This window comes from Mobula hypostoma, chromosome 5 (assembly GCF_963921235.1).
Source record: "Mobula hypostoma chromosome 5, sMobHyp1.1, whole genome shotgun sequence".
Classification (NCBI taxonomy): Eukaryota; Metazoa; Chordata; class Chondrichthyes; order Myliobatiformes; family Myliobatidae; genus Mobula; species Mobula hypostoma.
Genome location: NC_086101.1, coordinates 121,196,770 through 121,221,041, shown reverse-complemented (window position 1 = coordinate 121,221,041; position 24,272 = coordinate 121,196,770). Strand labels below are relative to the sequence as shown.

Below are 24,272 nucleotides of genomic sequence, written 5' to 3'. Positions count from 1 at the left end.
TTTTGGTGTTCAATAGTTGAGTAGCCACAGATTTTCCTTGGACACCCAAGGGCTGATTAAGGATAGTCAGCATGGCTTTGTGCGTGGTAGATCGTGTTTAACGGATCTTGTAGAGGTTACCAAGAAAGTAGATGAAGAAAAGGCTGTGGATATTGTCTACATGGACTTTAGTAAGGCCTTTGACAAGGTCCCACATAGGAGGTTAGTTCAGAAGGTTTAGACACTAGGTATCCATGGAGAGGTTGTAAACTGGATTCGAAATTGGCTGTGTGTGGTAGTGGATGATTGCTTATCAGACTGGAGGCCTGTGACTAGTGGTGTGCCTCAGGGATCTGTGCTGGGACCATTGTTGTTTGTTGTCTATATCAATGATCTAGATGATAATGTGGTAAATTGGATCAGCAAGTTTGCTGATGACATTAAGATTGGAGGCATTATGGACAGCGAGGAAGGCTTTCAAAGCTTGCAGAGGGATCTGGACCAACTGGAAAAATGGGCTAGAAAATGGCAGATGGAATTTAATGCAGACAACTGTGAGGTGTTGCATTTTGGAAGGACAAATCAAGGTAGGACATACACAGTAAATGGTAGGGCACTGAGGAGTGCGGAGGAACAAAGGGATCTGGGAGTTCAGATACATAATTCCCAGAAAGTGGCGTCACAGGTAGACAGGGTTGTAAAGAAGGCTTTTGGCATCCTGGCATTCATAAGTCAAAGTATTGAGTGTAGGAGTTGGGATGTTATGGGGAGGTTGTATAAGACATTGATGAGGCCAAATTTGGAGTGTTGTGTGCAGTTCTGGTCACCTAACTATAGGAAAGATATCAATAAGATTGAAAGAGTGCAGAGAAGATTTACTAGGATGTTGCTGGGTCTTCAGGAATTGAGTTACAGGGAAAGATTGAACAGGTTAGGACTTTATTCCTTGGAGCATAGAAGAATGAGGGGAGATTTGATAGAGGTTTACAAAATTATGAGGGGTATAGACAGAGTAAATGCGAGTAGGCTCTTCCACTTAGATTAGGAGAGATAAATATGAGAGAACATGGCTTTAGGGTGAAAGGGGAAAGGTTTATGGGGAATATTAGGGGGAACTTCTTCACTCAGTGAGTGGTGGGAGTGTGGAACGGGCTGCCATATGATGTGGTAAATGCGGGCTCACTCCTAAGTTCTAAGAATAAATTGAATAGATACATGGATGGGAGAGGTCTGGAGGGTTATGGACTGGGTGCAGGTCAATGGGACTAGCGGAATAAAGTTTTGGCACAGACTAGAAGGGCCGAATGGCCTGTTTTCTGTGCTGTAGTGTTCTATGGTTCTAAACATAAAATGTCTCCACTGTTTTATTTGCAAAAACCGGCATCATAACCATAATGTCCTAACTGTTCTACGTGTCAGACTTTGAAGGCAAGCATTCCACACGTGTTCTATGGGGAACTATGGACTGGTACCCACAAGTTTCGCTATTCATTGTCATTCCTTTGCGCTCTACCATTTACTGTTTATACTCTACTCTTACCTGACTTCCCAAAATGTATCATGATGAAATTGCCAGGATTAAATTCCACTTGCCAATATACTGTTCAACCTTCCTTCTGACAGCTTCCCACAAATTTCCTATGCCTATGCTCTCAATGCCTCTCCTCCTAGACAGAGGGAGAGGCAGTTACTTTGTTCCTTGCATTCCACTTCCGTGGTCTCTTATTCAACAGACTATCCTTTACAATTTCCATCTTTGTAATCTTCCATTTTCATCAAGTCTTAAGGCACTTTCCCATACTTTTGCAGGAGATAAAATGCCAGTCCTTTTGCCTGTTCACTTTCCATCATCCAAGGACCCAGACTTTCCACTTCCACTTCTTCCTATCTAGTGTGCTGCATTTGGTATTCAGGATGTGGTCTCCTCTACAGTGGAGAAACCAAAAGCGGATTGGGTGACCCTCTCAGCTTCCCCCTGGACAAGTTGTAGCAATAGACTCAAGGGCAAATGATCTCACTTTCTCTGTCAGTGGCCATTTCTGCTGTACGTCAGCCCCTGCTGCATGTTTCCAGCATTTCCTGTTTTTATTTCACATTTCCTGTAGCGGCAGGCTTTGGCTTTCCTAGTTTGCTTTAATTGACTATTAGATGCTTGGGAGTGTTTGGGATAATATTACGGGTTTTGAAATAAACTGACTTTGGCTTTGGTCTTGATAAAATTTGTTGCAACTTTGTGGACTCTGGCTATTTTTCTAATCTGGATCTTGTGGCTTATTGCACACACATTACATTCATCACTAGCCATAAAGCTGTAGCAAGAGATGCAGCAGTTTCTTCTCCAACACCATTTACTTTCATGAATCCGTACAGGGGATTATAATCCCAATTAGTATCCCAACACATTCATTTTACTTTTATTAGAAGTTACACAGTAGCATGAAAATTTTTCCAATGAACTAGATGAAATTAAAGGGAGCTCAGGAAACACTTTGAAGGGAATTCAAGAAAAGGTGCTATGGCAATTTAAGATATATCATGGAAACAGAGGTCCTGTGAGTTTCAAGCGGGTGAAGGAGAGGCACCCGAGTGAGTTTGATAGGAGCACAGGAAATGGCGCCAATGAGTTTCAAGGGACGCTGGTGAGTTTAAAGGGAGTGAGGGTAGTGGCGCTCCAATGTGCTTAAAGGGAACACAGGAAAGCTGAGCTGGTCACTTTCAAATAAAATTGTATTTTTCATTTACCATCACTTCTCTATTCATGTCCCTAGATTGCCATGACTTAGATGGAGGAGTGGAAAGGTGGATTAACATGTGTGTAAAAGACCCTGTCGCTTTCTCCCCAGACCCCATGGAAAATGGTAAATTGGGTGATGCATTAGTATTAGACAAGAGCTAGGAGCAGTGGATTGAATTATTGGGTAAATCCGCATCTGATATGTGGAACTCTTTTAAAGGCCAGATAGTTAGAATTCAGGACCAGCGTGTTTCTATGAAGAGGAAAAGAAAAGGTTGGCAAGGATCAATAACCTTGGATGACAAGAGATGCTGTGAGTTTAATCGAAGAGTAAAAGTAAGGTTGATGAATTTGAATTCAGTTGAGGTACTTGAGAAATAGGGAGGAAACAAGGAAGAATTGAGACAAGGAACAAGGAGGGCTGAAAGGGGTTGTGAAATGTCCTTAGTAAGCAGGATTAAGGAAAATTCTTAGGCATTTTATACAAATTTTAAAATCAGGTGGGTAGCTATGAAAACAATAAGTCTATTCAAAATACAAAGGAGGAAATTAATGCCAGGAAGTAGAGGAAATGGGCGAGGTACTAAAAAGTACTTGACATCTGCATTTGCTAAGGAGAAGGGCATATATTATAGTGAGTTCAGGGGGAAGTACGTGGATGACATTTTAGATATGTTGATACTAAGAAGGAAAAGGTGTTGTGTCCCTTGAAGAACATTATGATGGATGAGTCCCCAGTCCTTGAAGGGATCTATCCCATGATATTAAAGGAATTGACATTGCTGGGGCCTTGGCTGAGATATTAATATGATCTTTAGCTGCAGGTATGGTCCCAGAGACTGGAGAGTAGCCAAAATTTTCCCTTAAGCAAGAGCAAATGGGTTGATCCAGCAAATTATATGCCAGTGAACTAAGGGAAATTTCTGGAGAAAATTCTTAATGACATTTCGAAAAGCATGGATTTATGAGGGATAGGTTTGGCTGGGAAGGTCATGCCTTACTTGACTGAGTTTTTTTGAAGGTGTACCAAGGATGATTGATAAGGCCAGGGCCGTTGATTATTGTTGGGACTTCTGTTGTTTGTGATATATAAGAATGATTTGGACAAAAATATACTTGGTCTGATTTTCAGATGACACAAACACTGGTAGAGTGAGGAAAGTTTTCAAAGGATACAGCAGGATATTAAATTTGGATGGAGAAATGGCAAATAGATTTAATCTGAACAAGTGTGAGATGATGCATTTTTGGAAGGTCAAATGGAAGAGATAGTAAATGGCAGGATCTTTGGGAGCATTAATGTACAGAGAATCTAGTGGAAACAGTGGGAAAGAAAGAATATGGTGAGTATAAAGTTGGCAAGATATGTTGCAGCTGTATAAAACTTTAAATAGGCATTTTTTGAGTAGTAAATATAAGAAGAGATTAGACAAACTTGGATTGTTTTTGCTAGAATGTAGGAGGCTGAGGGTGACCCAACAGAAGTACCTAAAAATATGAGAGGCATAGAGAGGGTAGATAAAGTCTTTTTCCAAGAATGAAAAACATCAAGATTAAAGTTGAATCACGATGCTTATAGAGGGATATGGACATTTGAAGGAAGATAGACTAGCATCATGGGCAGTGCGAACATTGTGTGCCAAAGGCCTGTCGTGCTATGATGTTCTATGTTTTATGTGTAAAATGCAGACTTGGTATGGTCTGTCAATGTATGACACTGCTGTCTGTATACTGGGGTTGTATCTGATTTCTTCACTGTATAACATTCACAATAATTGTGTTAGGCTGTAAGTGAAGAGTGGGATAAGTGGGGTCAGTGAAAGGGTTAATGAGACAGCACTGACAGGGTTATAGAGGGCTGGGTAGCTGAAGTATTGTTAAGAGGATCCGTGAGAGGGGAAATGAATGCAGGAATAAGGGACAAGTGAGGGTATAGTGACTACAGGGGCCAGAAGGCAAGGAGTTGTAATCTGGTTCACGAGGGGTTGAAGAATGGAGGATCAGGGATGACTGAAGTGAGGAGATAATGAACAGAGGTCTGAGTGGTTGCCGAGTGGAAGAGTCAGGAGCAGGAAGTGAAGGTTTGTGAGGCACTGAATGACCAGTGATAGGAGCAGTCAGCAGCATTGTGGGGCCACAAACAGAGCAAATGCTAAGGGTCTAGATGGGGTGGAATTTATTCAGAGTGTTCAGGAAAGTTTCCTCAGGCACTATATCAGGCAAAGCTTGATCTACTTCTGGAAAGTAAGGAGTGAGGTCACTTTGGGACCAGTGACTATAGTTCCCTTAGTTTTAAAATAGTTATGGAAAGGGACAGAACTGGTCCACAGGTTCAAGTTTTGAACTGTGTAAGGCGAGTGTGATAATATTAGACAGGAGGTTGCAAATGTTAATTTGGGCTGGGTCATTTCTGAGCAAAAGAACTTCCAGTAAGTATGTTGGTTTTTAAAGTAAGATAGTATGAGTTCAAGGACTACATGTTCCCGTTAAAGTAAAGGGAACGCTACAAGGAGCTATGATCCCTGGATGCTAATAGAATTTGTAACTTTGGTGAAAAAAAAGAGGCTTGGATTAGAATCAGAAAAGAGCAGAGTTATCAAAGATAATTTCTCCTGTGCTTTTACCATGTTAAGTCTTGGGAACCTGACAAAGTTTATGGATATGTTTTGGTAGCAATCCATATAACAGTAGAAGTGTTGCATGTGTTAAGATGTATGAAGGTAGACAAATCTTAGGGTCCAAATCAAAGAATACTGAGGGATGCAAGAGAAGAAATTGTGTGATCCCTGCCAAGATATTTGAAATATCACTATCTTCTTGTGAGATACTGGAAGACCGGAGGATAGCAGATGTTGCGCCTTCAGTTAAGAAGGGTAATAATGATAAACTTTGTGATATAGACTTGTTATCCTAACATCCATGGTGGATAAGAAACTGGAAAGCATTCTGAGGGAACCTCATTCTGATTCCGATACACTTACATTTTGTTAGGGCAGCCAGCATATCTTCATGCATGGGAGATCTTGTTTCCATTGGTAGGTGAGACTAGAACTACGGGAGAAGATTTAGGATGGAGATGAGGAGAAATTGTTTTTCCCAGAGAGTGGTGAATCTGTGCAATTCTCTGCCCAGGGAAGCAGTTGAGGTTTCTTCAGTAAATATATTTGAGATACAGTTAGATAGGTTTTTACATAGTAAGGGAATTAAGGGTTATGGGCAAAAGACAGGTAGATGGAACTGAATTTACAGACAGATCAGCCATGATCTTATTGAATGGCGGGGCAGGCTCGATGGCCACATGGCCTACTGCTGCTCCTATTTCTTGTGTTCTTATGTTATGAAATTGATTGAGCTTATTAATGAAGTAATAAGGAAGGTTGATGGGGGGAGAGTGGTAGAAGAAGTAAATATGGATTTCATTGAGGCTTTTCATATGGTGTCACAGGGCAGGCTGCACTGCAAAGTTAAATCACATAGCACTCATGGAGAACCAGCAAACCAGATACAAAGGTGGTGGTTGTAGGAAACAGAGGGTGATGGTGGAAGAATGTTTTTCACACTGGAGGTCTGTGACCTCTGACTAGTGATGTGCTCTAGGGGCTGGGCTGGACCCATTGTTACCTATCATCTAGGTTAATGATTTGGTTGAGAATATACATGGCCTCTTCGACATTACACCTATTACAGTATGGAGAAAAATCTGAGTAAAAATGAGAGAGCTTATCCTTAGTCATATAGGCTCTATGAACCACTTTAAATTGTAAAAGAGAGTGACGCGCACATAATGAAGAGGTGTGAACAAGTTTAAAAATTCCATTCCAAGTATCCTCATCAATTGAAATCTGTAGGTCTTGTTCCCAGAGGTTTTTAATTTTGTCTAATGGAATGTTTCTCATTGCCAACAACATACTACAAATATTAGAAATAGATTCATTATGAAAAGGTTTCAAAGTAAAAATTGTATCAATTCTTATCTGGACATCTAAATTCTTATCTGGACATTTAGAAAATGTATGAAGTTCAGAACGCAAGAAGTCTCTAATTTGTAAATATCTAAAAAAGTGAGCTTTACGAAGATTCTATTTAATAGATAGTTGATCAAATGAGGAAAGACTATCTCCAACAAACAGATCCTGAAAAAAATTAATACCTAGTCTATTCCACTCTTTGAAAACTACATCAGTCAAAGAAGGTTTAAAAAAATAATTAGAAAAAATGGGACTAGAGAGTGAAAAACCAAATAACCCAAAGGATTTTCTAAATTGTAACCAAATCCTCGAAGAATGTTTAACTACATAATTATCAGTTAAATTGCTTAAAGATAGAGGAGCTCTAATTCATATGTTTTGGTCCTGCCTGTGGCTTGATAAATTTTGGAAACAAGTATTTCAAACTTTCTAGGAGCTTTTTAAAGTAAACTTTAAACCCAACCCTCTGACCGCCTTGTTTGGCATCGTTGGAGGAAAGGGTTTTGTTCTTAAGCCAAATGATTTGAATATTTTGGCTTTTATTTCTCTTTTAGCCAGAAGAGTTTTGTTGCTTAAATGGACAGATGTCGCTCCACCTACTCATGCCCATTGGTTGATTGATGTTATGTCATGTTTAAATCTAGAGAGGATTAGGTGTTCTATTTCTATACCTAGACAAGATTTTTTCACATTATGGGGACCTTTTTGGAACTACTTTCACGATTTTCGATTTGTTCAGCAATGATGATGGCTATTATATGTTTGAATTTACGACTATATGTCAGAGACTTTTTTTTCTTTTCTTTTAACCAAACAGCTGTTTTACAACACCTTATATTCCGTCTGGGTAGCCTCCAACCTGATGGCATGAACATTGACTTCTCAAACTTCCGCTAATGCCCCACCTCCCCCTTGTAACCCATCCATTATTTATTTATATATGCACATTATTTTTCTTTCTCTCCTTTTTCTCCCTCTGTCCCCCTCACTATACCCCTTGCCCATCCTCTGGTTCCCCCCTCCCTCTTTTCTTTCTCCCTGGGACGCCTGTCTGATAATCCTCTCATATCTCTTTTGCCAATCACCTGTCCAGCTCTTGGCTTCATCCTTCCCCCTCCTGCCTTCTCCTATCATTTCGGATCTCCCCCTCCCCCTCTCAAATCACTTACTAGCTCTTCTTTCAGTTAGTCCTGACAAAGGGTCTCGGCCCAAAACGTCGACTGTACCTCTTCCTAGAGATGCTGCCTGGCCTGCTGCGTTCACTAGCAACTTTTATGTGTGTTGCTTGAAATTCCAGCATCTGCAGATTTCCACGTGTTTGAGTTGTTTTTATTCTCTTTTCTTTTGTTTTGTTATGGGGTTTTGATTTTGCTTTAGATTAGAATAAAATATACCTTTTCAATATTATGGTTAATTTACTATACATAGTTATGGGGCATTTCAATCTTGTTTCTGTTTCCATAATATCATAATGTATTTTGTATTCGTCTATGCAAGTAATTAGTAAAAATATTGAAAAAGAATATATATGGAATAGTTAGTAAATTTGCAGATTATATACAGGTGGTGCTGTAGACGGTGAAGAGAAGCACCGAGAATAATAATGGGAACTTTATTGGCTGGGTAGATTGAGCTGAGGAATAACAATTTTATTCAGGTGTGTGAAGTGTTACATTTTAGAAGAACATATCAAGGTAAAGGTAGGAATTTTGCACTGAATGGGAGAACTCTTGGAAAATACTCACTTAGTTCCCTTAAATTGGACCCATGGGTAGAAAGGGCTGTGAAGGAGGCTTCTGGCATACTGACTTTCATATTCAAGGTAGTGAATGTAGAATTTGGTAGGGTATGTTGTGAAATGACAAGGTATTGTGTTCTGTTTTAAACAGCCTGTTATAGGAAGGAGGTGATTCAACTGAAAAGAGTGTCCAGGAGGTTTACAAAGATGTCGCCAGGACTCGAGGGACTGAGTTATAGGGAGGACAGGCCTTTACTCCTTGCAGTATAGAAGACCGAAGGGTGATCTCTTAGGGGTATATAAAGTCATGAGGGGCATAGATAGGGTGAGCAGTCTTTTTCCAGTGTAAGGTAATTGAAAACTAGAGGACTTAGTTTTAAGGTTAGAAGTGACAGGTTTAATAAGAACCTGAGGAGCACCGTTTTTACACAACAGATGGTCGATTAATGGAATCAGCTGCCAGAGCCAGAAATAGAGGCAATTATATTAAATGCATATTAGAAATATGCAGACAGCTATATAGTCATAGTCATACTTTATTGATCCTGCGGGAAATTGGTTTTCATTACAGTTGCACCATAAATAATAAATAGTAATAGAACCATAAATAGTTAAATAGTAATATGTAAATTATGCCAGTAAATTATGAAATAAGTCCAGGACCAGCCTATCGGCTCAGGGTGTCTGACCCTCCAAGGGAGGAGTTGTAAAGTTTGATGGCCACAGGCAGGAATGAATATGGATAATAAAAGAGATATTGATCATGTGGATAGTCAGAGGCTTTTTCCCAGGGCTGAAATGGCTGCCACAAGAGGGCACAGGTGCTTGGGAGCAGGTACAGAGAAGATGTCAGGGGTGAGTTTTTTACTCAACGAGTGGTGAGTGTATGGAATGGGCTGCCAGCAATGGTGGTGGAGGCGGATATGATAGGGTCTTTTAAGAGACTTTTGGATAGGTACATGGAGCTTAGAAAAATAGAGGGCTATGGGTAACCCTAGTAACTTCTAAGGTAGGGACATGTTTGGCACAACTTTGTGGGCCGAAGGGCCTGTATTGTGCTGTAGGTTTTCTGTGATTCTACACTTCTATGTTTCTAGATATGGACCAAGGCTGGGAAAATCTGTCATTCAAGACTTTCACAATCCAGGACATGTTCTCTTTGCTTTAATACTATCATAGAGGAGGTACAGGAGCCTGAAGACTTTCACCCAACATTTTAAGAATAGCTTCTCCTTGCAGAGTTCTGAATGGTTTATGATTCATTATTATCTTTTGCATTATTTATTTATTTTGGTAACTTTATATCTTGCACTATACTGCTGTTTCACAACAAATTTCACAACATATATCAGTGATAATAAACCTGATTCTGAAGATGTTAAAAAAAATGCGTGAGCACGTGGCCAGGTGGTTAAGGCATTGGACTAGTGATCTGAAGGTTGTGAGTTTGAACCCCAGCTGAGGCAGTGTGTTGTGTCCTTGAGCAAGGTACTTAACCACACATTGCTCTGCGACAACACTGGTGCCAAGCTGTACTGGCCCTTGCCCTTCACTTGGACAACGTCGGTGTCGTGGAGAGGGGAGACTTGCAGCATGGGCAACTGCTGGTCATCCATAAAACCTTGCCCAGGCCTACGCCCTGGAGAGTGAAGACTTTCCAGGCGCAGATCCATTGTCTTGCAAGACTAACAGGTGCCTTCGTAGTTGTAAAAAAAAAGAGTTGTTTTCCCCCGTATGACTTTGACTCTATGACTATGTCAGGAGGCAGTGAGTAGAAGTGAGGAGGGTGAGTGAATAGTGAAGTGAGGGGTTAGAAATAGGAGCAGACAAGGGAAATGTATGGGGTAGAGGGGTCAGTTACTTGACTGAGACTCATAAGGCAGTGTGGAAATGTCAAATACTAAAGGCTATAATTTATCGTGAGAAGGGGGAAATTTAAAGGAGATTTATGTGGCTACTTTTTTTAAACAGAGTATTTGATGCCTGGGATCCACTACCTAATTCCATCCTGAATGTTCTCATATATTTTTCCTCAAGGGACTTGCTTGGTCCTGAAAATGTCTCCTTCAATTTCTTGACCAAATCCTCAAAACCTCTCATGAATGAAGGGTTCCATCGTGTTGCCAGCCTTTTCCTTCACTCTCAGTGAAGTATGTTGGTCCTGACTTCATATATATATATATACATAAAATGCTCCCCAGCCAACACTTCAGCCACCTGCCCCACCTCACTTGCTATGTGGCGGTTGAGTGTTATCCATCTCTGGTCACGCCATCTGCATTTTGCATGAGAAAGATTTCCTGGACACAACTGACAAATTCCGCACCACCTGCACCAAAAACTGAGGCTTTGGCAATGAGGCACAGGTGAGTAACAGGTACAAAGACTTGCACTTTGGTAGAACCAACTAGGGCAGGTCTTACACAGTGAACGGTAGGACACTGAGGAGTGCGATAGAACAAAGGGTAGAATTCAGATCCATAATTCATTGGAAGTGGTAGTACAGGTAGATAGATTCATAAAGGATGCTTTTGGCGCATTGGCTTAAGTTGTTTAAGATGTTGGTGAGGTCTAATTTGGAGCATTATGTGCGGTTTTGGTCACCTACCTATGGGAAAGATGTAAATAAGGTTGAAAGAGTACTGAGAAAATTTACAAGGATTTTATTGGGACTGGAAGACCTGAGTTATAAGGAAATATTGAATAGGTTAGGATTGTATTCCTTGGAATGTAGAAGATTAAGGAGAGATTTGCTAGAGGTTACAAAATTATGGGGGTATAGGATGGGACTACAACTAGAGGTCATGGATTAAGTGTAAAAGGTGAAAAGTTAAGGAGAACATGAGGGAAAACTTCTTCACACAGCAGTATCCCATAAATTCAAGAGTATTGGGGGTAGGTGTGAGTGCAGTGACTATTACTCAGGAGATGGTGCTTGGGAAGCTGGAAGTTCTGAAGGTAGGTAGGTCACCTGGACTGGAAGCACTACAACCCAGGTTTCTGAAAGAGGTGGTTGAAGAGATGGCGGAGATATTAGTAGTGAACTTGCAAGAATCAATGGTTTCTGGAATAGTTCCAGACACTGGAGGATTGCAAATATCAAAAGGGATGGAGACAAAAGACAGAAAATTATAAGGTAGTTAGCCTGACTTTAGTGGTTGGAGCCCATTATTAAGGTTTTGAAGTATTTGGAAGCACATGATAAAATAGGCTGTGGTCAGTAGGGCTTCCTTAAGGGGAAATCTTGCCTGGCAAATCTGTTGGAATTTTTTGATGAAATAATAGGCAGGATAGACAGAGTTGTTAAGTGTTGCTTACTTGGAATGTCAGAAGGCCTTTGACAAGCTGCTGCAGATGAGGTTGCTAAACATATAAGAGTCCATGGTATTACAGGAAGGTTACTAGCATGGACAAAAGATTGGCTGACTGGCAAGAGGCAAAGAGTGGGAATAAAAGGGGAACTTCTATGGTTGGCTCCCTGTGACAGGTGATGTTCTGCAAAGGTCAGTTCTGGGGCTACTTCTTTTCACGTTAAAAGTCAATGCTCTGGATGACGGAATAGAAGGCTTTGTGGCCAAGTTTGCAGATGATATAAAGACAGGTGGAAGGGTGGGTAGTGTTGAGGGAGCAGGGAGTCTGCAGAAGGACTTGGACAGGTTAGAGAATAGGCCAAGTTGCAGATGGAGTAAGTTTGGGAAAGTGTCTGGTCATGCGCTTTGATAAAAGGAATAAAGATGTAGACTATTTTCTAAACGGGGAGTAAATTCAGAAATCGGAGGTGCAAATGAATTTGGGAATCCTATTACAGTACTTCCTAAAGGGTAACTTCCATATTTAGATAGTAGTAAGTAAAGCAAATGCAATGTTAGCATTAATTTCAAGAGGACTATAATATAAAAGCAAGGATGTAATGTCGACGGTTTATAAGGAATTGGTCAGATTGCACTTGGAGAATTGTGAGCAGTTTTGGCCCCTTATCTAAGAATGGATCTGACCTCTAGTGCCATGTGGAGTTTGAACACTCTCCTTGTAAGTGCTCTGGCTTCCACCCACATCCTAAAAAAAGTTGTGGTTTTGGTAGCTTAATTAGCCTCTCTAAGTGGTAGTATCTGGGGAGTATTGTAGCTGATGGGAATGTGGAGGGAGTAAAATGGTTTAGGGAAGGGATAGTCTAAAAATATGTTGGCTGCCATGACCTGTTTCCTTGCTGTAAATGTCCCTAAAGAATGCTGATGTGGTCCTAAAATTAAATTAAAATCAGATTGAACTAGAGGATTAAAATTTTGTCTTCTGGCAGTACAAATAGTCAATAATGTGAAGGATTCAGAGACAGGAGCTAAGATGTCACTGCTGCTGAGTACAGTATGTACTAGAAGATATGTTAGGATTGGCCTCATTCTATGAATGTATAGGTTAATAATAAGTTACAGAACCAAGGATGAAAGTCTACGCTATATCACAGATGAAGAAAAGGGCCCAGTCTACTTCAGTAAAATAATAGGACCTACCTTTCATTCGTTTAATAGCAGCATTCATCTTGTGCCCATTTTTCTTAATTCGAGCTTTCAAGACCTGTCCAAAATTCCCCTCACCAATAATGTCTTCAAATTTGATGTCATCCCACTGAAGGACAGGATAGACAACTGGCATTCGCATCTGAGGCTTTGTTTTCCTGGAGAGTGTGAGGGTCCCTGAATTAAACTGAATAATTGGCTCTTCTCGCTGTAAAGACAAAGAAAGTGCAGATTAGGAATCAATATGCTGATAAGCGAAACTTGAAGCCAAGTCATTTGCATATATCACAAACAGCAGAAGTTTTAGTACAGTTCCCCATGGAAGACCACTAGTCACGTACTTCCATCCAGAATAAGTCCCATTGCCCACTAGTCCCTATCTTCTATGGACAATTCTGAACCTAAACCACCAATAATATACTGTGGATCTTTCAGATTAAAATCTTAATCTTCCTGATCAACCCACCATGTTTGATTTTGAAATTGTTGCAGATAACATCCATTGCCCTCACCTCATCAACTACCTTGGTTGGCTGCTCATAAACTTAATCAAAATTGTAAGCCGTGACTTTCCCTGCAGAAAGCGATGCTGGCTGTCCATACTTAGAACATAGAACCAAGAACAGTTCAGCACAGGAACAGGACATTTGGCTCATGATGTTGTGCTGAACTAGTAACTAAATGCATAACAAAATCAATCTCTAATGCCTAGACAATGTCTGTATCTCTCTATTCTCCGCACATTCATGTGTATAAGAGCCTCTTAAATGCCGCTATTATATTTGCCTCCACTATCACATCTGCAACACATTCCAGGCACCCACCACTCTTTCTGTAAAAATAAACTTGCCCCTTCATGTCCCCTTTGTACTTAAACCCTCTCATTGTAAATGCAATACCCTCTTGTTTTAAGCACACGGGAGAAAAATATGCCAACTGTCTTATCTATTCCTTGCATAATCTTATTAACCTCTATTATGTGTCCCCTAGATTGTATGACTTCTCCTCATAGCACCGGTCCTTTAATCCAGGCAGATTCTGGTAAGCGTCCTCTACACCCTCTCTAAAGTCTTCACGTGACTGGAATTGAATACAATACTCCAGATAGTGTCAAACAGAATTTTATAAAGCTGCATCATAACTACCTGACTTTAAACATCATCTTTAGCACACCATCAACCTGCGTGGCCATTTTCAGTGAGCCATTGTACTCCAAGATACCTCTGTACCCTTAACACTGTTAAGGGTCCTGCCATTAACAGTGCACTGTCTCTTAATATTTGATGTCACGAAGTGCAATACTTCACATTTGGACAGTTAAACACTACCAGCCATTCCTCCACCCATTTCTGCCACTGATCTATATCCTGTTAGAGATCTTTGCCAGTCTTCTGCACTTTCTATAATGCCACTAGTTTTCATATCATCTGTGAACTCATTAACTCTATGTTTTCATCCAAGTCATTTATATGTATCAGAAACAACAGAGGTCCTAGTATGGATACCTGCAGAACACCACTAGTCACAGAACTCCAGCCAGAAATCCCATTGGCCACTACCATCTGTCTTCTATGGGAAGCCACCCCTGAATACAACAGCTAATTCACCATGGATCCCATACATGTTAATTTTCTGGATGAGACTACCATGAAGGAACTTGACAAAAACGTTATTGAAATCTATGTCCATAACATCCACAGCTCTACCTTCATTAGTCACCTTTGTCAACTCTTTAAAGAGTTCAATATACATGATGTGCTCCAAACAAAAGTCATGCTGACTGTCCCTAATTTAGGCTTTGGTTTTATATCAGATCCCCAGTCTGAGCGGTGTCAGCATGGAAGACGCTAGCATTACGCTAGAAATTCAGGTGTGTCAGGGGGCAGAAGTGAGTGTAGCCACTATTACTAAGTAGAAGGTGCTTGGGAAGTTAAAATGTCAATAAGGGTGCACCTCAGGGGTGTGTGCTTAGCCCACTGCTCTACTATCTATATACACATGATTGTGGCTAGGCATAGCTCAAGTACCATCTATAAGTTTGCTGACGATACAACCATTGTTGGTAGAATCTCAGGTGGTGACAAGAGGGCGTACAGGAGTGAGATATGCCAACTAGCGGAATGGTGCCTAGCAGCAACCTGGCACTCAACGTCAGTAAGACAAAAGAGCTGATTGTGGGCTTCAGGAAGGGTAAAACGAAGGTACACAAATCAATCCTCATAGGGGGATCAGAAGTGGAGAGAGTGAGCAGCTTCAACTTCCTTTTCTGAGGATCTAACCTGGTCCCAACATATCGATGTGGTTATAAAGAAGGCAAGACAATGGCTATACTTTATTAGGAGTTTGAAGAGATTTGGCATGTCAACATATACACTCAAAAACTTCTATAGATGTACCGTAGAGGGCATTCTGACAGGCTGCATCACTGTCTGGTATGGAGGGGCTACTGCACAGGACCGAAAGAAGCTGCAGAGGGTTGTAAATCTAGTCAGCTCCATCTTGGGCACTAGCCTACTGACGTCTTTAGGGAGAGGTGTCTCAGAAAGGAAGCATCCATTATTAAGGACCTCCATCACCCAGGGCATGCCCTTTTCTCACTGTTACCATCAGGTAGGAGGTACAGAAGTCTGAAGGCACACACTCAGCGATTCAGGAACAGCTTCTTCCCCTCTGCCATCTAATTCCTAAATGGACATTGAATCATTGGACACTACCTCACTTTTTTTTAAGTATACAGTATTTCTGTTTTTGCACTTTTTAAAATCTATTCTATATACATAATTGATTTACTTGTTTATTTATTATTATTATTATTTTGTTTTTTCTGCTAGATTATGTATTGCATTGAACTGCTGCTGCTAAGTTAACAAATGTCACCTCACATGTCGGTGATAATAAACCTGATTCTGATTCTGAAGGTGGATAAGTCACCTGGCCAAGATGGACTACATTGCAGAGTTCTGGAAGAGGTAGCTGAAGAGATTGTGGAGGCATTGGTAGTAATCTTTCTAGAATTACTAGCTTCTGGAATAGTTCCGGAGGAGTAGGAAAATGAAAATGTTTCTCCACCCTGTAAGAAGGGAGGGAGACAAAAGACAGTAAATTATAGGCCAGTTAAGCTGACTTCAGAGGTTGGTAAGATGTTGGGGTCCATTATGAAGGATGAGGTTTCAAGGTACGGAGTCACATGATAAAATAGGCCAAAGTCAGCATGGTTTCATTATGGGGAAGTCTTGCCTGACAAATCTGTTGAATTCTTTGAGGAAATAATAGATGTTATTTGATGCTTACTTGGAATTTCAGAAGATCTTTGACACACTGCCACAGGTGAGGTTGCTAAAGAAGATAAGAGCCGGTGGTATTACAGGAAAGGTACTAGTAAGGACAGAAGGGTACAACGCTGTTACAGATTAGGATGTTCTGGAGTTCAATTGTAATGCAATTCTGTCAGGGGTCTCTGCACGTCTTCCCCATGGAATATGTGGGTTTTCACCATTTGCTCAGATTCTCTCCCCCAGTTCAAAGATATTGTGCTGGGGCAGCATGGTAGCATGGTGGTTAGCACAACGCTTTACAGTACAGGTGACGGCAGGGGTTCAATTCCCACCGCTGCCTGTAAGGAGTTTGAACTTTTTCCCCAAGACCGTGTGGATTTCCCAGGGTGCTCCGGTTTCCTTCCACAATCCAAAGGCATAGCGACTGGAAGGTTAATTGGTCACTGTAAATTGTCCTGTGGTTGGGCTAGGGTCAAACTGGGGGGCTGCTGGGTGGTGCAGCTCGAAGGGCCAGAAGAGCCTGCTCTGTGCTGTATCACTAAATAAGTAAATAAAACGATCGGCTAACTGGCAGGAGGTAAAGTATGGAAATAAAGGGGGTCTTTTATGGTTGGCTGCTGGTGACTAGTGGTGTTCCACAGGGTCAGAGCTGGGACTGGAGTTTAGAAGAATGGGGGGGGGGGAGGATCTCTTCAAATGCTGAAAGGCCTAGATAAAGTGGACATGGCAAGGATGTTTTCTCTAGTGGATGAGTCTCGAAGAGGACAAAGGTCAAGGACATCTCTTCAGAACAGAGATGAGAATCAGAATCAGGTTTTTATGTCACCGGCATATGTCGTGAAATTTGTTAACTTAGCAGCAGCAGTACAATGCAATACATGATAATATAGGAAAAATATTAAGTAAATCAATTACATTAAGTATATGTATATTAATTAGTTAAATTAAAATAGTACAAAAGCAGAAATAATATGATAAAAAAGTGAGATAGTGTTCATGGGTTCAATGTCTATTTAGGAATTGGATGGCAGAGGGGAAGAAGCTGTTCCTGAATCATCGAGTGTGTGCCTTCAGACTTCTGTACCTCGTCCCTGATGGAAACAATGAGAAGAGGGCACGTCTTGGGTGATTGGGTCCTTGATGATAGACACTGCCTTCCTGAGGCACTGCTGTTTGAAGATGTCTTGGATACTATGGAGGAGAGTACCCAAGATAGAGCTGACTAATTTTTGCAACTTCTTTTCAACCTCTGCAGTAGCTCCCAATACCAGACAGTGATGCAGCCTGTCAGAATTCTCTCCATGTACAAACATTTGTACATCTGTAGAAGTTTTTGAGTGTTTTAGATGACAAACCAAACCTCCTCAAACTTCTAATGAAATATGGACATTTTCTTTCCTTCTTTATAGCTGCATTGATATGTTGGGACCCGGTTAGATTCTCAGATAACTTGACACTTTGGAACTAGAAATTGCTCACTCTCTCCACTTCTGATCCCTCAGTGAAGATTGGTTCTTGTTCCCTCATCTTACCCTTCCTGAAGTCCACAATCAGATTTTTTGTCTTACTGAGCAAAGTTGTTACTGTGACACCACTCAACCAGCAAACTTACACATGGCATGTGAGCTATACCTAGTCACACAGTCATGGGTATAGAAAGAGTAGAGCAGCGGGCTAGGGCACGCATCCCTGAGATGTGCCAGTGTTGAGCATCAGTGAGGAAGAGGAGGACGAATTTCTTTAACCAAAGGGTAGTGAGTCTGTGAATTCATTGCCACAGATAGCAGTGGAGGCCAAGACATGGAGTATATTTAAAGACGCAAACACGAGGAAATCTGCAGATGCTGGAAATTCAAGCAAAACACATCAAAGTTGCTGGTGAAGGCAGTAGGCCAGGCAGCATCTCTAGGAAGAGGTACAGTCGACGTTTCGGGCCGAGACCCTTCGTCAGGAAGCGAAGTGTCTCGGCCCGAAACGTCAACTGTACCTCTTCATAAAGATGCTGCCTGGCCTGCTGCGTTCACCGGCTACTTTGATGTGCGTTGCGTGAGTATATTTAAAGCAGAGGTTGACGGGTTGTTGATTTGTTAGGTCATCAAAGTTTATCCCTTACATACTGTTCAGGTCAAATTTGACCTGTTTTGACACTTGACAGCAGTAAAAACAACCCTAATGCCACTTTTTTAGCCTAAATTTGACGACTTTTCCTAAAGTGACCCAAAATGCACAAAAATGAAAACATTTAAAAATTTTATACTTTTGTACAGGTGCTACAAATTTTTGTACATTGAGGCTGTTCTGGGTCAAATTTGACCCATATCTATTGAAATGGATTTTAGATCTCTGAAACATTAATTAAGGATTAATCACCCATTTATATTCAGATAGGCTATTTATATATTCTAAATAGATCTGTGGTTCAAAATTTGGTGTAGACACTTGTTATGAGGGGATTCTTGGGCCGGGTCAAAATTGAAGGTATAGAATATGAACAGGTTGCCTGGGTTATGCAAAAAAGGCAGGAGAACAGGTTTGAGAGAGATGATAAAGCAGTGTTAATGGAATGGCATAGCAGAGCAAATAGCCTAATTCTACTCCAATGCTTATGATCTCATCCTCTCCAATAGTTTCCTTACCACTGACATGGGACTCACCAGTCTATAATCAAAAATTCAAGATTTAAAGATTCAAATGACATTTATTATCTAAGTGTGGCGACCCACTTTCTACGCAGGCGAACCGGCTCACAAAATAGCACGCGCATCGGCAGAGAGGCCAGCCCCAAAATGGCGCTGGGCCTTCTTCTTCACCAGCAAGGGGAGAAAGCCTACGCGCGGGAAGAGACTTTTGTAATGCACTTCTGACGTCATTTCCGCCCGGAGAGGGTGGGAACGGAACTGCGTAAAAGCCAGTGCCACGAAGTTTGAATAAACTAGTCTCGAGTGCAACCTTCAGACAGAGTGTTGTTTTTTCTAACCCTGTGTGTAGTACATCGCTACAAAAGAACGTATAACTTAAACTACTTTGAAATTTGTCTGCTTACAGCAAGAAACCGAAAATAACCCAATTAAAGAAAAAAAATAAAAGGATCAACATCCAATGTGCAAGGGAAAGAAAAAGAAACACAAATCATGCAAGCAATTGAAGTTTAGCAGGGTTAACCTTAATTCCCTTGTTGAACAATGGAAGAACACTCAGACTGGGGATATGGTGGATAGCAAAGATGACAATCAGGGATTGCGGTGGGATCTGTATGAGCTGAAAAAAAATGGGCTGAAAAATGGCAGATGGAATTTAATACAGACATGTGAGGTGTTGCACTTTGAGAGGACAAACCAAGCTAAGACTTGCATGATGAGTAGAGCAGAGAGATCTGGGAATACAAATCCATAACTCCTTGAAAGTGGTGTCATAGGTAGATAGGGTCTTAAAGAGAGCTTTTGGCAATTGGCCTTCTTAAACCAAAGTATTGAGAACAGGAGCTGGGATGTTATGTTGAAGCTGTGTAAGATGTTGTTGAGTCCAGATCTGGAATATTGTGAGTAGTTTTGGTCACCTACTGAGAGGAAAGATATCCATAAGATTGAAAGGGTGCAAAGAAAATCGACAAGGATGTTGCCAGAACTCGAGGACCGGAGTTACAGGGAAAGGTTTGATGAGTTAGGACTTTATAAGTTAGAGCATAGGAGAATGAGGGGAGATTGAATAGAGGTAAGCAAAATTATGAGGGATAGAGATATGGTAAATGCAAGCAGACTTCTACTATTGAGGTTGGGTGAGACTAGAACTAGAGGTCATGGGTTAAAGATGAGAGGTGAAATGTTTAAGGGGTTCATGAGGGGGATCTTCTAAACTCAGAGTATAGAATGAGCCAAACTAATCATTTGGGTGTGGTTTGGCACAGACTAGATGGGGTGTAGAATTTCATAACTAGCTTCTCACCTGTTCTTTGTGATCTCACCTGTGACTAGATAGGAAATGAAGATCTGATCAAGGCCTCAGAAATCTCATCTCCTGACTCTCTCAATAACCTGGGGTATGTCTCACTGGGCCTTGGAAACTTACATCTTAATGTTCTTTAAGCATGGATTAGGAATTGGCTTGCTTGCAAAGATAGGGGGTGGTAGTAGATGGAGTTTATTCTGTCTGGAGATCTGTGACCAGTGATGTTCCGCATGGGCTGTTTGTGGATTTTATAACTGACTTGGTTGAGGAAGTGGTTGGGCAGATTAGCAAGCTTGTAGATGACTTGAAGGTTGGTGGTATTGTGGAGCGTGTAGAAGGTCGTCGTAGGTTACAAAAGAACATTGATAGAATGTAGAACTGGACTGAGAAGTGGCAGATAGAGTTCAATCTGGAAAAGTCTGAAATGATTCACTCTGGAAGATTATACTTGAAGGCAAAATACAATGTTAATGTCAGGATTCTAAACAGTGTGGAATAATAAAGGGATCATGAGGTTCATGTCCACAGATCCCTCAAAGTTGCTGCACAAGTTGATAGGGTGTTAAGGCACATGGTGTGTTGGCCTTCATTTGTAAAGGAATTGAGTTCAAGAACTGCAGGAAAACATTGCAGAACTATGAAGCACTGGTCAGACCACCCTGGAGGTCATTTCTGGTTGCCTCATTATAAGAAGGATGTGGAAGTTTTAGAGAGTGTTCATAGGAGATTCACCAGAATGTTGCCTGGATTAGAGGACAAGTCTACGAGGATAGGTTGAGAGAGCTAGGTCTTTTCTCTTTGGAGTGAATGAGGATGAGAGGTGACTTGATAGAAGTGTACACGATGATAAGAGGATTAGATTGAGTGGCTAGCCAGAGATACTTTCCCAGGGTGGAAATAACTTGCACGAGGAGTCATGGTTTTATGGTGATCAAAGGAAAGTGTAGGGTAGATGTCAGAGGTATGATATTTATACAGAGGGTGGTGGGTGTGTGGAACACCCTGCCAGGGCTGGTGGTAGAGGCAGACACATCAGGAACATTGGAAAGATACTTAGATATACACACGGATGAATGAAAATGGAGAGTTATGTGTGTGTGGGGGGGGGGGTGGGGAGAGTAAAGGTTAGATTGATCTTAGAGTACATCAAAAACATCGGCACAGCAATGTAGCCCAAAGGGTCTGCATCGTGCTATTCTGGTTAAATTCCACATTAAGAGATCTAACATTACCTTTTTACCAACCTCAAAAAGCCCTAATATAAGACCATAAGGCCATACGATATAGGAGCAGAATTAGGCTATTTCATCCATCGAGTCTGCTCCACCATTTCATAATGGCTGATCCAATTTTCCTCTCAGCCCCAAGTTCTTGCCTTCTCCCATATCCTTTCATGATCTGAACAATCAAAAATTTATCAACCTCTGCCTTAAATATACACAAAGACTTGGCCTCCACAGCTGCTTGTGGCAAAGAATTCCACAGATTCAGGGCTCTTTGGCTAAAGAAATTCCTCGACATCTCTGTTCTAAAAGGATGCTCCTCTATTCTGAGGCTGGGTCCTCTGGTCTTAGACTCTCCCACATTGCCTCTACATCCACTCTGTCAAAGGCTTTCTCCATTTAATAGGTTTCAATGAGGTCCCCCTTCATTCTTCTGAATTCTAGTGAATACAGGCCCAGAGCCATCAAATGCTCTTCGTATGACAACTGCTAATGCCTTCCACAGTGAAGACTGATTCAAAATATGTATTCAGTTCATGCACCATTTCCTTGTCTCCCATTACTACCTCTCCAGCATTGCTTTCCAGTGGTCTGATATCCACTCTCACGTCTCTTTTACACTTTATGTATTTGAAGAAACTTTGGTATCCTCTTTAACATTATTGGCTAGCTTATTTTTGTATACCATCTTTGTGTTCTTAATGACTTCTGAATTGCCTCTGAGTGTTTTTAAAAGCTTCCCAATCCTGTAACTTACCACTAATTTTTGCTTTATTATATGCTCTCTCTTTAGCTTTTATGTTGGCTTTGACTTCTCTTGTACGGTTGAGTCATCTTGCCTTTTCTTCTTCCTCTTTGGGTTATATATACATCCTATACCTTCTAAATTGCTTCCAGAAATTCCAGCCATTGCTGCTCTGCCAGTGTTCTTTTCCAATTAATTCTGGCCAACTCCTCTCTCACGCCTCTGCATTTCCCTTTACTCCACTGTAGTACTGATATATCTGGCTTTAGCTTCTCCTTCTTAAATTTCAGGGTGAATTTGATCATATTATGATTACTTGCCCCTAATGATTCTTTTACTTTAAGCATGCTAATTAATTCTGGTTCATTGCACAACAGCGAATACAGAACAACTGATCTCCTAGGGGGCTCAACCATGAGCTGCTCTAAAAAACCATCTTGTAGGTACTCTAGAAATTCGCTATCTTGGAATCCAGCACCTACCTGATTTTCCCAATCTATCTGCATATTGAAATCCCCCATGACTATTGTAATATTGTCCTTTTGGCATGTGTTTCCTATCTCTCATTGTATTTGTAGACTACATCTTTATTACTGTTTGGGGGTCAGTATACAAGTCCCATCAGAGTCTTTTTACCCTTGCAGTTCCTTAGATCTATACAGAATGAGTCAATATTTTCCAACCCTCTATCACCTCTTTCTGATTATTTGATTTTATTTGTACCAACACAGCAGCGCTGCCCCCTCTGTCTTCCTGCCTCTCCTTTCGCTACAATGTGTTAGCACACTCCATCTCATGATCCTCCACAGTCTTCTCCTTGGTAAATATTGATGCAAAGTATTCATTTAGGACTTTGCCCATATCCTCTGTCTCCCAAATATGCTCCTTCCTTTATCCTTGAGTAGTTCTGTGCTCTTCCTTAGTTATCTTTTTGCCTTTTATGCTGTAGTTTCTCTTTAATCATATTTGTCCTGGACTTTTGCTGTCATGCTTGAAAAGAGAGACCACGTTTGATGTTTTCCAGTTATATTGTACCTCACTAATGTCCAGCAAAGATTAAAAGTTCTCAGCCAGAGCCACAGAGTACTTAATAATCCACCCATTCACATTTTCATCGGAATGATTGAACTACTTTATATCTCGAACAATCACTAAGATATCTCAGCACCAGTCCTTGTGGTACACCACCAATACTGGGCCTCCAGCCAGATTAATAGGTTTTCACTCCTATTTTCTGCCTTCAATGAGTAAGCCAGTTCTGAATCTAAGCTTGCAATTCACTCTAGATCCCAGGCATCTTTATCTTCTGAATTAACCTACTATAAGGTACCATATGAAAAGGCTTCCTTAAGCCCATGTAAATAATACCCACTGCCTTCATTTTATCAAGCAATATTGTCACCTTCAAAAAAATTATTCCTGTCAGGCATAATTTGTCCTACACAAAGCAAAGGTAAAAGTCGCTAAGTGGGCCATAACTTTCCACGTTTTGATGAATCCTGTCTCTCACTGTCCTCTGCGCTGCTCTTCCCTACACTTAGGTTAAAAAGATCAACACAACAACATGGGCCATAGGGCCTGTAATTTGTGAACTGCTCTATTTTTATGTTCTCCTCCATAATATATTGATGCAAAGTACTCATTCAGTACCTCAGCCACTGGCTCTGATTGCAAGCACATCCCCTCCTTTATCCTTTCCTTGGTTATCCTTATTTTCTTAATTTAAGTATAGAATACCCTGAGATTATAATTGATCCTGCTTATTAAAGATATTTCATGGCTTTGTTTGGCCTTCCCAATCACCTGCTTGAGCACTTTCCTGATATTTACAAGGGCCCAGTCTAATTTTAGCTGTGGACTTGACCAACATAGCTATATTTCATTAGGAGCTTGAGAAGACTTGGCATGTCACCAAAGGCACCCACAAGTTTCTACACAAGTGCTCTAGAGGGCATTCTAACTGGTTACGTCACCGTCTGGTATGGAGGGGCCATTGCAGAGGATCAGAAAAAGCTGCAGAAATTGTAAACTCATCCAGCTCCATCACGGGCACTAGCCTTCCCAGCATCCAGGACATTTTTAGAGCTGAAAGTTCAAAAAGCTGGCATCTATCATTAAGGATCCCCAACACCCAGGACGTGCCCTCTTCTC

General features: G+C 41.0%; 1 protein-coding gene across 1 annotated transcript in view; it reads right to left on the bottom strand.

Moving 5' to 3' along the window:
• tek (TEK tyrosine kinase, endothelial) overlaps positions 1-24,272 on the bottom strand; it is a 248,182-nt gene that overhangs the window by 70,207 nt on the left and 153,703 nt on the right. Inside the window, exon 15 of the mRNA XM_063048906.1 lies at positions 12,928-13,141. Coding sequence (XP_062904976.1) covers positions 12,928-13,141 — 214 coding nt within the window. The remainder of the gene's footprint in view (positions 1-12,927; positions 13,142-24,272) is intronic.